This window comes from Mytilus trossulus, chromosome 9 (assembly GCF_036588685.1).
Source record: "Mytilus trossulus isolate FHL-02 chromosome 9, PNRI_Mtr1.1.1.hap1, whole genome shotgun sequence".
In the NCBI taxonomy this organism is placed as follows: Eukaryota; Metazoa; Mollusca; class Bivalvia; order Mytilida; family Mytilidae; genus Mytilus; species Mytilus trossulus.
Genome location: NC_086381.1, coordinates 38,187,838 through 38,205,650, shown reverse-complemented (window position 1 = coordinate 38,205,650; position 17,813 = coordinate 38,187,838). Strand labels below are relative to the sequence as shown.

At 37.9% G+C, this 17,813-nt stretch overlaps 1 protein-coding gene across 2 annotated transcripts in view; it reads left to right on the top strand.

Annotated features, from left to right (window-relative positions):
- Positions 1-402: 402 nt before the first annotated feature.
- LOC134685674 (retinol dehydrogenase 12-like) overlaps positions 403-17,813 on the top strand; it is a 34,129-nt gene continuing 16,718 nt past the window's right edge. Inside the window, exons 1-3 of one of the 2 annotated variants that reach the window (XM_063545637.1) lie at positions 442-527; positions 1,602-1,702; positions 2,109-2,252. In XM_063545637.1, coding sequence (XP_063401707.1) covers positions 1,621-1,702; positions 2,109-2,252 — 226 coding nt within the window. In that variant the 5' untranslated portion in view covers positions 442-527; positions 1,602-1,620. Of the gene's footprint in view, positions 528-1,601; positions 1,703-2,108; positions 2,253-17,813 lie in introns of both variants that reach the window. The other variant, XM_063545638.1, reaches the window with a different exon arrangement.

Here is a 17,813-nt window from a genome sequence, read left to right as displayed (position 1 = left end):
TTTTTTTTTCGCGACAGGTCGAAATTTTTTTTTCTTTCAATTTTGTGTCAGCTGAGGGTGAAACAAACATTTTTTTTTTCTCAGGAAAAAACAAATTATTTTTTCTCCGAAAATGGAAACCACCTTTTTTTCCAAAAAAAATCCAAAGCCCCCCCCCCCCCGAAAATCAAATGGTTGCTGCCTTATATCATAATTTTAATCCAATGCATTCAAATCGCATTGATTGGTAAAAAAAAAAAAGGGGTGTTCCAACCCCCCGGACCCCTTGGATCCGCCAAAGAACATACTTTTTAGATGGAAAACTGAAGTAAGATTTGATGAATTTCTTTCAAACTTAAGAGATTCTTAATATAATTAAAGTATATCTTTAAATTGAAGAAAAATACACGAAGCATCAACCAAACGTAAAGGTTATTAAATAGTACGCTGTAAATACTAGAAGGGAGATAACTGAAGAATGGCATCGACAAAGATACAGAGTTTTATTTCAAATCACAGAATAGCATTAATAGCAGCAGCTGGAGTCGGTAATTAACTTTGTTATTTTTGAAATAACTGTTTTGCTTCCTTGTCAAAGTCTATCTTCCCGAAACTGAACCAAGAAGATCATTGTCTTCCCTTATGTATAAATGACCCCTGTTAAAAACTGACTTTCTATTTATAGAACTTTTCCATACGCAGAAATACTTAGATTAGTTATTATATAAGTCGTGTTACTCAGTCTGGCTAGCTGCATTTTATAAACAAAAGAGAATAATCATTTCTTTTTATAACAATATAAATAAAGTGTGTTCTTTCTTCTGTTTTTACTGTTGTACATGTTCAGTGCTGCGGGTAAGGTTTATTTTATGAAAGGTCAACAATTAGTACATCATGATGGTATTTCTAAGAGTACTAGGATGTTACAGATTTCTGTAAAACGCAATATATGCAGAGAAAAGACAAGTTGGCCTGGCATAATTGATGTGCACTAGTTGTCTTTGGAAATATAGTTGCAAGTTTAATTAATATACAGTTTGGGTTTTTTTTTTACCAGAAAAAAAGTGAACATTTACACTGACGTTTTTTCTTCTTCAAAACTGTCTAAACTGTCGCAATGTTTCGGTAGAAAAAGTTAAAATGTTACATGTCACCCACTGTAAATTATAAACCAGATATTAACTCAACTTAATTTATTATATAATTGGATTAGCCGAATAGGTATTGAGGTACATGTACATATACAACTATCAGATTGTTAAAGACCAGATAACGTGATTATTTACTTTATCGCTATGTTTGGAACTTCCATCCTTTAGCAAATATGTATGACCATGTGTATATATGTATAATGAAACCTGTTTAACGGTTCATCGCCGCCGTTATTTTTTTAACTTAAAATTTTTCGCTATATTAATCTGACATTTTTAATTCAAGGATCGGAAAATTGTGCTGCTGCATATTTGAAATTTACTATTCCCTTTGTTTTTCTATCACATATCATTGATTAATTGTTTTAAAAATAAAAGAAGTTAAAAGTAAACAAATTAAGCTGAACAATATATTTAAGTAGAACGAATTCAAGGGAAGTAATCCATTCGTATATTCTATTTCGTGTAAAGAGTCGTGTCTATACTAGCAATGGAATACACAGAAGTCATGGAAATTGTACAAACTTTTCTTCTTGACCACAAAGTAGCTTTGAGTATTGCAGTAGGTGTTGGTGAGTTTAATTAGTTTAAATAGTATTACACTAGAGGTTGTCTTTTATACACACACCAAGATGTTAATTGGACAGGTTTATTGTCACACTGTGCTCAAAGTTCTTAATTTTAAGAACTGGGTTTCAAGGATTTGCTGGGGATGTTGACACAAAAGCTATCAGTCGTTATGGTAATCATGGCGAACTCCTCAATAAACTCTGTATAAGAATAAGACTTTTTTATTGTCCAATATCTAATAAGAATGCACTGAAGATTATTCCCTGATCGAACATTTCATTTATTTAACTGTTCCTCTGTGTTGAATTAATTATCGAGTTACAATAAAGTAAGTTGATAGTTGATTGCACTTTTTCCCTACTTTTTGATACAAGCATTCGATTTACAAATGATTTATTACCAATTTAGGTGTAACATTGATATGCGTTAGACGTTACGCAGCTGGTGTCAGGTATACAAACACAACCACCAGATTAGATGGAAAACATGTGATCATTACTGGTGCTAATGCAGGTATAGGAAAAGAAACAGCCATCGACTTGGCAAACAGGGGTAAGTGTGCATACCTCGTATAGTAGGTCATTCATAGGATACATGTAGGTTGTTCCAAAGACGATATATTTCAGGAATGATTTATGCAGTATTATATATCTGTGTTACTCTGTCATTTGATGCACTTTAGTTTTTTGTTTTTTTTGGGATGGAAGTCGCATTTCTGATATGGATTGTGAAATTGTGAAATAATAATATTGTATAGTACAAATGTAGGTCAGTGAGGTACATGTATATTGTTCAGAAGACGACATGTTTCACAAATGTTTTTCACAGTATCAACAGTCGTCAGTGTGACTTTTATTCATTTGATGGAATATTTTTTTACACTATTTATATTATGGGTACATGTAGGTATTCGCATTTCTGATAGCGTTATTGTTATTAAACCTTGACAGCTGAAGTTATGATTTATGAGGACTTTACCCCCATTAAAATACTTATATATTTTAAAGGTTATTAAAGAATTAGTTTAGTTAGTCGTATAAGAACGCAGTTCTGGACGCCAATAAAGATATACAAAAAAGTAAGACGAAATGAAGCACAATTGCATGCTTGAAACGTATCTTTCCCTTTTGTAATCTAAATATGTTTCCAATATTCGTTTAGAAAAGACACTTTGATAAATCATGCATGTACACGTACACATTTTTTTTCGTAATTTTGTTGATTTTCGATATTAGAAGTTTTGTTAAAATGTATACACGTTTATTCTCTTTAGTATTATTCTGATAACTTGAATCGATAATTGTGTATTACACGTGGAAGTCCCTTTAGCTTGATATCATATCTCTGTCATGCCTCTGTTGTGATCGAGCGGCTATATCTAATTTACTGTTTACGTCACAGTTTAATTTGGGGTCCTCATTGCGGTACGCTATAAAGTATTAGCTTTTCCGCGGCGGAACATCTGAGAAACCCGTTAGATTCGTACAACTTGAGTTGACTTGAGTTAAAAAAAAATTGTGTTAATGCGCATGTGCACAACCTTCCAGAACAGGAAGTGAAATTAAAACTTTTCTGAGTTGCAATTGATGCCATACACTATAGCTAGTTCTGCAACTTAAATACTAAGATGCAGATTCAGACTTTCAAAATGAAAGATGTAGATATTGAAGTGGTTGTTCATTTATTATCATTTTGAACCAGACTCAAGCTGGCAGCCACTTTTATCGGCCAATCAAGATAGCAGCCACTTTTTTCCAGCAGCCAATTTTGACAATATGTCTAAAAACCCAAAAACTGCATAAGACTCAAACGTTCCAAAAATCGCTAAATCTTAGTAAAAAATAATTCAACAGCGGAATTCGACAATTTCGCGGCTTGTACTTAATTTAAAAGCATTTCATTACGTTTAAAATATGTATTTGAAGTTAGCTGCCGGTTTGTTATTCGATATTCGATATTCAATATCAGACGGTTGCTAGCAGTCGGTTCAATATTAAAATATAGTTGAAAATCATTAAAAAGTATAATTTTCAAAGTTACATGGTTAACAGGAGTGAAAAATAACGCCGCAAATAGTTTTATGACCCCTTCAAGCTGTCGTAAATTCTCGTTGTCGAATATAAACCCTTATATAAATTGCATATTTGTCTTTATGTTATATAGATTTTTATCAATAAAACGACATCAAAGATTTAATTTAATATATAATATATAAAACTAAAACTAAAGCCGGCCACTCTAAAAACATTCAGATATATGAAAAGAAATATCTATGGAAAGTCAAAAAAGAATAAATATATAGTGAAGACCTACGGGAGACCACTCAGATGACAGTGAGAACCCTGGTGTTTCAATATTTCAAATGCAAAGATATTAAAGACTCTATAGTATATAAATTGGGTGTACATATAAACGTGACTAAAAAGATTTTTGGTTATGGGTATTGAAAATACGTAAATGGGGAACTTTGCATCTCTGTGGTGGCCAGACGGGCCCGGATCCCAGAAAAATATTTAAGTGGGGACTAGCTTGGGTCAATACCTTTAAAATGAGCTAGGTCCGGTTCGGAACTTTGCCGTAGGGATATACCGAAGAGTACCGAATGTGTGATTGATATGAAAAATACGTAAATGGGCAACTTTGAACCTCTGTAGTGGCCAGACGGGCCCGGATCCCAGAAAAATATTTAAGTGGGGAATAGCTTGGGTCAATACCTTTAAAATGAGCTAGGTCCGGTTCGGAACTTTGCCGTAGGGATATACCGAAGAGTACCGAATGTGTGATTGATATGAAAAATACGTAAATGGGCAACTTTGAACCTCTGTGGTGGCCAGACGGGCCCGGATCCCAGAAAAATATTTAAGTGGATAATAGCTTGGGTCAATACCTTTAAAATGAGCTAGGTCCAGTTCGGAACTTTGCCGTAGGGATATACCGAAGAGTACCGAATGTGTGATTGATATGAAAAATACGTAAATGGGCAACTTTGAACCTCTGTGGTGGCCAGACGGGCCCGGATCCCAGAAAAATATTTAAGTGGGGAATAGCTTGGGTCAATACATGTACCTTTAAAATGAGCTAGGTCCGGTTCGGAACTTTGCCGTAGGGATATACCGAAGAGTACCGAATGTGTGATTGATATGAAAAATACGTAAATGGGCAACTTTGAACCTCTGTGGTGGCCAGACGGGCCCGGATCCCAGAAAAATATTTAAGTGGGGAATAGCTTGGGTCAATACCTTTAAAATGAGCTAGGTCCGGTTCGGAACTTTGCCGTAGGGATATACCGAAGAGTACCGAATGTGTGATTGATATGAAAAATACGTAAATGGGCAACTTTGAACCTCTGTGGTGGCCAGACGGGCCCGGATCCCAGAAAAATATTTAAGTGGGGAATAGCTTGGGTCAATACCTTTAAAATGAGCTAGGTCCGGTTCGGAACTTTGCCGTAGGGATATACCGAAGAGTACCGAATGTGTGATTGATATGAAAAATACGTAAATGGGCAACTTTGAACCTCTGTGGTGGCCAGACAGGCCCGGATCCCAGAAAAATATTTAAGTGGGGAATAGCTTGGGTCAATTCCTTTAAAATGAGCTAGGTCCAGTTCGGAACTTTGCCGTAGGGATATACCGAAGAGTACCGAATGTGTGATTGATATGAAAAATACGTAAATGGGCAATTTTGAACCTCTGTGGTGGCCAGACGGGCCCGGATCCCAAAAAAATATTTAAGTGGGGAATAGCTTGGGTCAATACCTTTAAAATGAGCTAGGTCCGGTTCGGAACTTTGCCGTAGGGATATAACGAAGAGTACCGAATGTGTGATTGATATGAAAAATACGTAAATGGGCAACTTTGAACCTCTGTGGTGGCCAGACGGGCCCGGATCCCAGAAAAATATTTAAGTGGGGAATAGCTTGGGTCAATACCTTTAAAATGAGCTAGGTCCGGTTCGGAACTTTGCCGTAGGGATATACCGAAGAGTACCGAATGTGTGATTGATATGAAAAATACGTAAATGGGCAACTTTGAACCTCTGTGGTGGCCAGACGGGCCCGGATCCCAGAAAAATATTTAAGTGGGGAATAGCTTGGGTCAATACCTTTAAAATGAGCTAGGTCCGGTTCGGAACTTTGCCGTAGGGATATACCGAAGAGTACCGAATGTGTGATTGATATGAAAAATACGTAAATGGGCAACTTTGAACCTCTGTGGTGGCCAGACGGGCCCGGATCCCAGAAAAACATTTAAGTGGGGAATAGCTTGGGTCAATACCTTTAAAATGAGCTAGTTCCAGTTCGGAACTTTGCCGTAGGGATATACCGAAGAGTACCGAATGTGTGATTGATATGAAAAATACGTAAATGGGCAACTTTGAACCTCTGTGGTGGCCAGACGGGCCCGGATCCCAGAAAAATATTTAAGTGGGGAATAGCTTGGGTCAATACCTTTAAAATGAGCTAGGTCCGGTTCGGAACTTTGCCGTAGGGATATACCGAAGAGTACCGAATGTGTGATTGATATGAAAAATACGTAAATGGGCAACTTTGAACCTCTGTGGTGGCCAGACGGGCCCGGATCCCAGAAAAATATTTAAGTGGGGAATAGCTTGGGTCAATACCTTTAAAATGAGCTAGGTCCGGTTCGGAACTTTGCCGTAGGGATATACCGAAGAGTACCGAATGTGTGATTGATATGAAAAATACGTAAATGGGCAACTTTGAACCTCTGTGGTGGCCAGACGGGCCCGGATCCCAGAAAAATATTTAAGTGGGGAATAGCTTGGGTCAATACCTTTAAAATGAGCTAGGTCCGGTTCGGAACTTTGCCGTAGGGATATACCGAAGAGTACCGAATGTGTGATTGATATGAAAAATACGTAAATGGGCAACTTTGAACCTCTGTGGTGGCCAGACGGGCCCGGATCCCAGAAAAATATTTAAGTGGGGAATAGCTTGGGTCAATACCTTTAAAATGAGCTAGGTCCGGTTCGAACTTTGCCGTAGGGATATACCGAAGAGTACCGAATGTGTGATTGATATGAAAAATACGTAAATGGGCAACTTTGAACCTCTGTGGTGGCCAGACAGGCCCGGATCCCAGAAAAATATTTAAGTGGGGAATAGCTTGGGTCAATTCCTTTAAAATGAGCTAGGTCCAGTTCGGAACTTTGCCGTAGGGATATACCGAAGAGTACCGAATGTGTGATTGATATGAAAAATACGTAAATGGGCAATTTTGAACCTCTGTGGTGGCCAGACGGGCCCGGATCCCAAAAAAATATTTAAGTGGGGAATAGCTTGGGTCAATACCTTTAAAATGAGCTAGGTCCGGTTCGGAACTTTGCCGTAGGGATATACCGAAGAGTACCGAATGTGTGATTGATATGAAAAATACGTAAATGGGCAACTTTGAACCTCTGTGGTGGCCAGACGGGCCCGGATCCCAGAAAAATATTTAAGTGGGGAATAGCTTGGGTCAATACCTTTAAAATGAGCTAGGTCCGGTTCGGAACTTTGCCGTAGGGATATACCGAAGAGTACCGAATGTGTGATTGATATGAAAAATACGTAAATGGGCAACTTTGAACCTCTGTGGTGGCCAGACGGGCCCGGATCCCAGAAAAATATTTAAGTGGGGAATAGCTTGGGTCAATACCTTTAAAATGAGCTAGGTCCAGTTCGGCACTTTGTCGTAGGGATATACCGAAGAGTACCGAATGTGTGATTGATATGAAAAATACGTAAATGGGCAACTTTGAACCTCTGTGGTGGCCAGACGGGCCCGGATCCCAAAAAAATATTTAAGTGGGGAATAGCTTGGGTCAATACCTTTAAAATGAGCTAGGTCCGGTTCCGAACTTTGCCGTAGAGATATACCGAAGAGTACCGAATGTGTGATTGATATGAAACATACGTAAATGGGCAACTTTGAACCTCTGTGGTGGCCAGACGGGCCCGGATCCCAGAAAAATATTTAAGTGGGGAATAGCTTGGGTCAATACCTTTAAAATGAGCTAGGTCCGGTTCGGAACTTTGCCGTAGGGATATACCGAAGAGTACCGAATGTGTGATTGATATGAAAAATACGTAAATGGGCAACTTTGAACCTCTGTGGTGGCCAGACGGGCCCGGATCCCAGAAAAATATTTAAGTGGGGAATAGCTTGGGTCAATACCTTTAAAATGAGCTAGGTCCGGTTCGAACTTTGCCGTAGGGATATACCGAAGAGTACCGAATGTGTGATTGATATGAAAAATACGTAAATGGGCAACTTTGAACCTCTGTGGTGGCCAGACGGGCCCGGATCCCAGAAAAATATTTAAGTGGGGAATAGCTTGGGTCAATACCTTTAAAATCAGCTAGGTCCGGTTCGGAACTTTGCCGTAGGGATATACCGAAGAGTACCGAATGTGTGATTGATATGAAAAATACGTAAATGGGCAATTTTGAACCTCTGTGGTGGCCAGACGGGCCCGGATCCCAGAAAAATATTTAAGTGGGGAATAGCTTGGGTCAATACCTTTAAAATGAGCTAGGTCCGGTTCCGAACTTTGCCGTAGGGATATACCGAAGAGTACCCAATGTGTGATTGATATGAAACATACGTAAATGGGCAACTTTGAACCTCTGTGGTGGCCAGACGGGCCCGGATCCCAGAAAAATATTTAAGTGGGGAATAGCTTGGGTCAATACCTTTAAAATGAGCTAGGTCCAGTTCGGCACTTTGTCGTAGGGATATACCGAAGAGTACCGAATGTGTGATTGATATGAAAAATACGTAAATGGGCAACTTTGAACCTCTGTGGTGGCCAGACGGGCCCGGATCCCAAAAAAATATTTAAGTGGGGAATAGCTTGGGTCAATACCTTTAAAATGAGCTAGGTCCGGTTCCGAACTTTGCCGTAGAGATATACCGAAGAGTACCGAATGTGTGATTGATATGAAACATACGTAAATGGGCAACTTTGAACCTCTGTGGTGGCCAGACGGGCCCGGATCCCAGAAAAATATTTAAGTGGGGAATAGCTTGGGTCAATACCTTTAAAATGAGCTAGGTCCGGTTCGGAACTTTGCCGTAGGGATATACCGAAGAGTACCGAATGTGTGATTGATATGAAAAATACGTAAATGGGCAACTTTGAACCTCTGTGGTGGCCAGACGGGCCCGGATCCCAGAAAAATATTTAAGTGGGGAATAGCTTGGGTCAATACCTTTAAAATGAGCTAGGTCCGGTTCGAACTTTGCCGTAGGGATATACCGAAGAGTACCGAATGTGTGATTGATATGAAAAATACGTAAATGGGCAACTTTGAACCTCTGTGGTGGCCAGACGGGCCCGGATCCCAGAAAAATATTTAAGTGGGGAATAGCTTGGGTCAATACCTTTAAAATCAGCTAGGTCCGGTTCGGAACTTTGCCGTAGGGATATACCGAAGAGTACCGAATGTGTGATTGATATGAAAAATACGTAAATGGGCAATTTTGAACCTCTGTGGTGGCCAGACGGGCCCGGATCCCAGAAAAATATTTAAGTGGGGAATAGCTTGGGTCAATACCTTTAAAATGAGCTAGGTCCGGTTCCGAACTTTGCCGTAGAGATATACCGAAGAGTACCCAATGTGTGATTGATATGAAACATACGTAAATGGGCAACTTTGAACCTCTGTGGTGGCCAGACGGGCCCGGATCCCAGAAAAATATTTAAGTGGGGAATAGCTTGGGTCAATACCTTTAAAATGAGCTAGTTCCAGTTCGGAATTTTGCCATAGGGATATACCGAAGAGTACCGAATGTGTGATTGATATGAAAAATACGTAAATGGGCAACTTTGAACTTTTGTGGTGGCCAGACGGGCCCGGATCCCAGAAAAATATTTAAGTGGATAATAGCTTGGGTCAATACCTTTAAAATGAGCTAGGTCCGGTTCGGAACTTTGCCGTAGGGATATACCGAAGAGTACCGAATGTGTGATTGATATGAAACATACGTAAATGGGCAACTTTGAACCTCTGTGGTGGCCAGACGGGCCCGGATCCCAGAAAAATATTTAAGTGGGGAATAGCTTGGGTCAATACCTTTAAAATGAGCTAGGTCCGGTTCGGAACTTTGCCGTAGGGATATACCGAAGAGTACCGAATGTGTGATTGATATGAAAAATACGTAAATGGGCAACTTTGAACCTCTGTGGTGGCCAGACGGGCCCGGATCCCAAAAAAATATTTAAGTGGGGAATAGTTTGGGTCAATACCTTTAAAATGAGCTAGGTCCGGTTCCGAACTTTGCCGTAGGGATATACCGAAGAGTACCGAATGTGTGATTGATATGAAACATACGTAAATGGGCAACTTTGAACCTCTGTGGTGGCCAGACGGGCCCGGATTCCAGAAAAATATTTAAGTGGGGAATAGCTTGGGTCAATACCTTTAAAATGAGCTAGGTCCGGTTCGGAACTTTGCCGTAGGGATATACCGAAGAGTACCGAATGTGTGATTGATATGAAAAATACGTAAATGGGCAACTTTGAACCTCTGTGGTGGCCAGACGGGCCCGGATCCCAGAAAAATATTTAAGTGGGGAATAGCTTGGGTCAATACCTTTAAAATGAGCTAGGTCCAGTTCGGAACTTTGCCGTAGGGATATACCGAAGAGTACCGAATGTGTAATTGATATGAAAAATACGTAAATGGGCAACTTTGAACCTCTGTGGTGGCCAGACGGGCCCGGATCCCAAAAAAATATTTAAGTGGGGAATAGCTTGGGTCAATACCTTTAAAATGAGCTAGGTCCAGTTCGGAACTTTGCCGTAGGGATATACCGAAGAGTACCGAATGTGTGATTGATATGAAACATACGTAAATGGGCAACTTTGAACCTCTGTGGTGGCCAGACGGGCCCGGATCCCAGAAAAATATTTAAGTGGGGAATAGCTTCGGTCAATACCTTTAAAATGAGCTAGGTCCGGTTCGGAACTTTGCCGTAGGGATATACCGAAGAGTACCGAATGTGTGGTTGATATGGAACATACGTAAATGGGCAACTTTGAACCTCTGTGGTGGCCAGACGGCGTATTTTTATTCGGAGATTTAATGTTAGTGATGCGATTGTCGTCCATGTTTAATTTTTCAAGCAATTGACTCATATTTATTTCGCCATTTCCATAAAATCCAAATTTGTCTGTCATGGAAAAGCAACTTTATCATGTTCATTAGACAATAATTGTGACATATACAAACAAAAGTGTCAACAGACCACTGGTGCTCTTATCTGAAGTTCATCGGTGATGTAGCAGATCTTAAGTTTCAAGTAATTTACCATAACGTAAGGGGTGTGAGGAAGTCCGTAAGAATCAACATGACTTTGCTGGTTGTCGTCTTAAACTAACACGTCCAATGGGTTCCAGATCCCATAATGGAAGGGTTTAAATTTTTTTTGAAAAAGGATAACCTGCATTAATACACCTCGAAAATAGAATATCTGAAGAGTTTAAACTGTTTTCTCCCACTTTCCGTTTGATAGGGACTTGTTGGAAAGTAGAATGTTGTGTACACGCATCATTTATTTTACTCTCCGTTTGAAAGGAGCTTGTTGGGAAGTATACTGTTGTGTACACGTATCACTTATTTTAAGTTTTCGGGCATCCAAACGGGCGCTAAGTTGCAATCGCCTTTTAATAATATCCATATTCGAGAAATATTGTCGTTCTTCATATAATGTTGTTTTAGAGGTTTAATGACTCTAGACATTGTTACTTCTTTTACCATACGTCCTTATAGAATTTTGGTTCAATTTTGTAATGACTATGTACCAAGGCACTGAATCCATATTTTACAATGTAACGTTTGTCATATTGTATAAATTTCCCCAGACACCACGTTGTGAAGGTTATTGCGAATGACGTTTATTTTTCAATGATATCTTTATTGGATCATCAAACACGTCTTGTAATCGTTAAATGTTATTTTCTGTCAATTGACTTGTTTCTTCATTCCTTTAGCTTTCCTGGTGTGTTGACCATCACCCATTCGATATTATCACATCTTGTAAGAAGCCCTACAAACTTAGCCATCATTTGACCACCACATGCATACAAATCATTTTTTGTTGTTGACGTTGGTCGGAATTCCAAAACGTGTTGTCCATACAACAGGTTGGTGTGTCAAACTTGTTTTGAATGTGAGACATGTCTTTGTGAAAGTCGTCGGTTTGAATTTGATAGGCTTAACTATCAGTGTCGGTAAACAGAAGTCGAACTTTGTTCCCGTTGCTTTTATGCACACAGTCCAAATGAATGTCGTACATTTAACATCTTTGAAAATGTCTAAGATGCATGCTCCAAAGTACACAGGCTTGTCAAACTTGAGTTTGGTTTTCTGTATGTTTACTACTACCATGGACTCGTTATACATCACGAATCGGTCACAGATGGTTTTCGCTATTAGTTTCAACGGTTGTCTATCAGTAATCATTCATATTATATTCACTCGTTAACGTATGTTTTTCATGGCATTTCCAAACATGGAGTTGTTCATCAGTTTAAATGAATTCTTTTCAGACACGATGCTGGCTAGGATTCTAATGTAAGTGTTCAGGTAAATGAAAATTTTAAGCCATATTGATTGCTATAGTTTTGACACACGATTCACTTTGGTTTATACCAACCTGTGGGAACAACACTGTTTCAAATTTCTATGATGAAGAACATACTTTACACGTTTGTTTTAATCTAAATGCGGCACCAACTTATGAACCTTGTTCATTTTTATGTTTTCATTTAAAATGATTAGTCGTTATGGCTATTGTATTGTAGCCTGAGTAATCCAAATCACATTCAGTTATGTTACCAACCTCGTTCTCATATTTCAACATGTCAATGTCTTCAAGGTTGTCCACGCATTCAAAACCCCTGTAGGTTACGGACATGACCAACACATACAAATTGTTAGTACCTAAGTATTCCAAGAAAATCGTTGGTTGTGATGGGTCGTAGCCTGTCACGTATTTGGCGTTGGCCACCCATGGCGATGGCTTATTTTAGCACACACACCTTTTCGTGTTGCATATTACCAGCAGAATTAACATGTCTAATCTTACTTTGCTTATTTTTAACTCCACATCGTAAGCTAGCCCTCTTGACGTATAATAATGAAATGCGTCAAGCCCTTGGTATTTTAAACAAAAGGCACTTTAGTTTGTAAAGATATCTTCCAATTGCACAATGTCGTGGTAGTCTTGACCATTTGTAATGTTTGACAGTTAAATGTAGTAAACACATATTGTACATGAGAATAGTCAGCCACACTAACGTGTTCATTGTAAAGTCGGTCAGCAGATACTGAGAAAGTACTTTTATTCATGGGGAACCAATTTACGTGGTTTTCCTGGATGACTTTATCCAAGAATTTAAGTGTCCAACGAAATAAAACAACCGTGGTCCAAATCAAGACATGGAAAGATCCCTATGTAGCTATAGGTTTTACTACTGATATGATATAGAGAATATATTGAATATCGCCAAATCTGAGAATACTATAAAAGTTGCACTATGAACTCCAACTGCAGGCATGGTTATACCTATTTAATCTTTAAAAACCTAAGATGTACAACTTTTGATCTTTTATTTCTCATAGAAAAAATACTTTTTTATCAATGAAAGTCAGATTTCTGGTATTAAAAATATGCTATGATAAAGTGTTCATTTTATGTCCTCGTAATTCTCGTATGCATGGGAAATAATAATGTCATGCTCGGCTTGCGTTTGTTTACAAATCAAGATAGTTTTTTTGTATTTGTTTATGTAGCTGTTTTCTTTAGGTGACATGTTAATGGCTTAATTAACACATTTGAAGGTCTTGCATCTGTTGATCACTCGATCTCTGGTCAATTAGTGTGATAACTACAATTAACACAGGTCAATGTTTTCTTTGCAATTTCCTTCAATCCAGACAATTTGTAACCTACGCTTCGAATCGCATACTAAAATTAATGTTTCAATTTTGATTTTAGAAAACTAAAATCCACGAATTTAAAAACCCACGAACATGTTAATATTTCTCAATCCACGAAAATACCCACAAATTAAAGTAATTTCACAGTAGTAGTTGTGTTTTCGTCATGTTGTAATGATCCTTGATGAAATCAGAAGATATACACTTTTTTATTATTAATTCATAATGCTACCTAAATCACAACTTTCATACCTTTAATTTGTTCAACTTTAAATTCTTAGCTAAATATATAAGGTATAGAACGAAGTTAACATAAACCTACACAAATCAATGAAAAGCATTTCTTATCCATACACTTTATTAGAAAAAAATATGTTCTTTTCATCAGTGTTGGAAATGCAATTCACTTCACCATCGGTAAACCCCAAACGCATTTACGAACAAGTGGGAGTCATACCCTGTTAAGTTATGAAACACAATTGGAACAAAGGTAGATAGTTGGCAGTTTAAGTTACATTGTTTTATGTGCTGCTACACGATACTTTCCTGTCAAGTGGCCGTGCTCACGCACTTTGCTTCCCCTAATTTATCATCGCACGTATGACAATTTTAACTCGCTGTAAAACATTTGGGATCTTCATCAGTCACCACCAGGTCTTTTAATCCATGTATATGTCTGTCATGTCTGTAATCTCCTTCATTATCTCTTCCATACAAGCCACAAATTTATTAACAATGTCTTCACTAGAGTACACTTTTGTGTCTTTGTATTCCCCATGAACATACTTGATACAGAAGTAAAACCAGAAGGTGTATTGTTTTGGTAAACATCTGTGTAAGCTTTTAATTTCTCAGTTTGGCAAGTGTCTATCTGTTTTAAGTTACATAGAAAGTCAGCATAAATAACATAAGGTTATCGCAATTTACGTTTGTACTAAGTTGTAAGATATTGTAAAGGTATCTTCTTCTGGAATCTCGATTTTCACTCCATTCCTCTTAAATGTATCACAATACACTAAATGTTCGTCTAAAAAGTCATCACTTCAACCGTGGTTCATACATCTTCGACAAAAACACAATAACATTGTGGGATGACCATTGGGGACTTAACAAATGTGATAAAGTTTTATCCAACAGTAATGTTGTTTAGTAGCATTCAATTTAGTTAAATATAACATGTTTGTTTGAGTTCTATCCTTTCTGATGTTCTTTGAATTTTTAACGGATACCCTGCAAATTCTCTTAAGAGTTGTTGTTTATTTCAACACCATACCCAAACACATAAAGTATACAAGGTAGTATTAAGCCTTTCATATTTGGTCAATATGTTTCAACGACAATAACTAGCCCCTTCCCCTTTTTTTGGTCAACTCGTTTACCTATTTTTTGTATTGAATCACTCGGTGTGTACTTTCCTGATCCATCTCCTCATTATGTGATTTTGAGAACACAGCTCACGTAAATAAAAGTCTTCTTCTAGTTTTACTGAAAGGCGTAGGTAAGACTTACACTTCAGGGATACAATTTATCCATATGAAGGTGTACTTCTACAATATGACTAACGTTCACTCACTTCCATCACGCATGCAAGTTGCTATCCTGTCTTTTGCCTTTTCTATCATTACTGTTAGTGCAGTGTCTTAGTTGGTTGATTCATGAGTAATACTAACTTGAGTTGTCCTAAAAAGTGAAATCACTGGCACCTGTTGCAGGGTTTGTTTTTACCAACTGTACTAGAAGCAAATATTGTACCTTCGATGCCTACTTTAATTGTTGTGCGTCTGTTTTTACTAATCAAATGTATGTAAAGCACTTCGACTTGCCTTAACAATGAATTAACAAATGGTTCAATGATTACGTACTTCTTTCTACCATCTTTCACCTTAATAACAGGTTTCTTAGCTATGTCTTGTTGGAGTCGTTTTTCTTTTACCTAGATCTATAAGATATACAACGTTTCTTTTCTTTTAGTATAAAATTCATTTTTAGTGAACAATTATGAACGGGATAAGACTTGATGCGTTTTGTCTTCAATAAGCTTTACCAACACGTCTTTTGGATTTATACTATATCCTTTTAACCCAAGACCCTTTGCCATTCGATGTAAGTGGTTAACCGTTATTTGTAAATGACCCGTTGGTATTGTCTTTATAAACCTAGCACCACCACCTCATTAAGTATAGTACGTATATTAAATGACAATCTAGACGCACCCGGTATGTTTTTGTTTGTTAATGCCATTGTTTATTTAATACCTTACACCCACATGTCTTTTATGATGATTTGTTTCAATTTCACACCCCTCACCACCACTTTAATTTTTATAAATATAATGTTTACTAGATGTGAAAAGGAAAACAAGGACATGTACTACCACGCGGTTTACTGGATTATTAGGGTGCAGGCAATCGTACTTCTGATAAACGGCCCTTCTCGTTTCGTAATACAACCCACTTCAAGCCACACCTTACTTTTAACCCACTTTCTTGACTTCAAGATTAGTAGGTAACTATCACAAAATATTCCATCCACACTTGTAATCTATATCACTTGTTTGCAGGTCCCTTCATTTTTGTTTTTCCTTTTGTGTCAAAGGTATTCAGATCAATGAAATGATATTGGTTATAAGATGCCATCGTAATCTCAATACTTTTAAAAATATTTCTATATTATGGATTTTTTTTTTCGATTTAAAAAAACACCACCACGTACTTCTATTCAAATTCTAACCCTAACTTACACACCTTACTCCTATTCAACAGTTTTAAATCACACTACTGTAACTTTTACACCATGACACTATTTTACCTATATAATGTTACGTCATTACTTTTACTTACTAAAATGACGTCACTTTCTTTTTCACTGTCACCTTCCTTCTTTCACGTTCACTGTTAGTTACTAAATTTGAAAGTGTGGCAGCACTCTCTATTCTACACCACTGGTTTAAACCTAGACTATTCACCACTCTTTTCTATATAATCCTGAGCCATCTGGCCATTACAGTGGTTCCGAAATATATAACGTATTTTACTTACAAACCACATATTCGGTACTTCTTAGTATGTCCTTACCGCAAAGTTCCGAGCTTTAATATTTTTCTGGGATCATGGCAATTCTGACCTCTATTGGGGATTAAAGTTGTGCCTTAACATACTCTCCATAAAAATCATGTCGGAAAATACGCGAAATACAAACATTACGCTATAGTAACGTTGTAACCTTAACGCGACGAAGCTTTGGATCAAATCTGAGGAGCTAAAGGAAAGTCCTGTGTTTTGGACGTATCGATATAAGTAAACACAAAAGCGTCTTCAATGTTCGTAAGCTTTACTAGTCTATGATATACAAGAGAGACGTCGGCAAGTCACGACGTTGCGGGCCTATTGTTACGTAAATGGCGGTAAAACGTTAAACAAATCAAAGAGTATGAAGAAACAATAACTAATTCACAACATTCTGGGGGCCGCAAAATGCAATTACTGTTCATATTTTGTTCATAAAAAGGGGTATTGAAAAAACACTTTTAACAATTGTAGTTCATATTTCCAATGGCACCACTTTCACAATTGGTCTCGTGGTAATCAGTCCATTTGATGTCCGAAGTTTGACTCCTCTTACGACTTCATCTTTTCCGGTGATCAAATCTTCTATAACTGCTAGTTTCCACATCATTCTCGGTGAATTGTCCATGATTTGTACGACGGAACCGATTTTCACATGTGCGCTTTTGTCTCCCGCGACGCGATGAAATTCTCTTAATCCAGTGGGGTATTCCATTCTCCATCGTTTTGCAAAGTGTTCAATCAAAGCTACTTTATGATTAAAACGTTTGTTTGCCTCTGTGAAATCTAAATTAAAATTATTGTCCTCTGAATCAGAATTGTTCTCTTGTGATAATGTTCTTCCCTGTAGCAGATGTGACGGCGTAAGCGGCTCTGGATCTCGGATGTCGGACGATACATACGTAATCGGACGATCGTTGATTACACGTTCAATTTCTATCAAAATTGTTCGTAATACGTCAGAATTTACTTGTGATTTTCCGAGCACTTTTTTCAATGTTGTTTTCGTAATTCCAACTAGTCTCTTCAACCATCCACCGTACCACGGTGCTGCTTTTGGTATAAATATCCAATTAATTTGAATGTTCATTTCCTTCA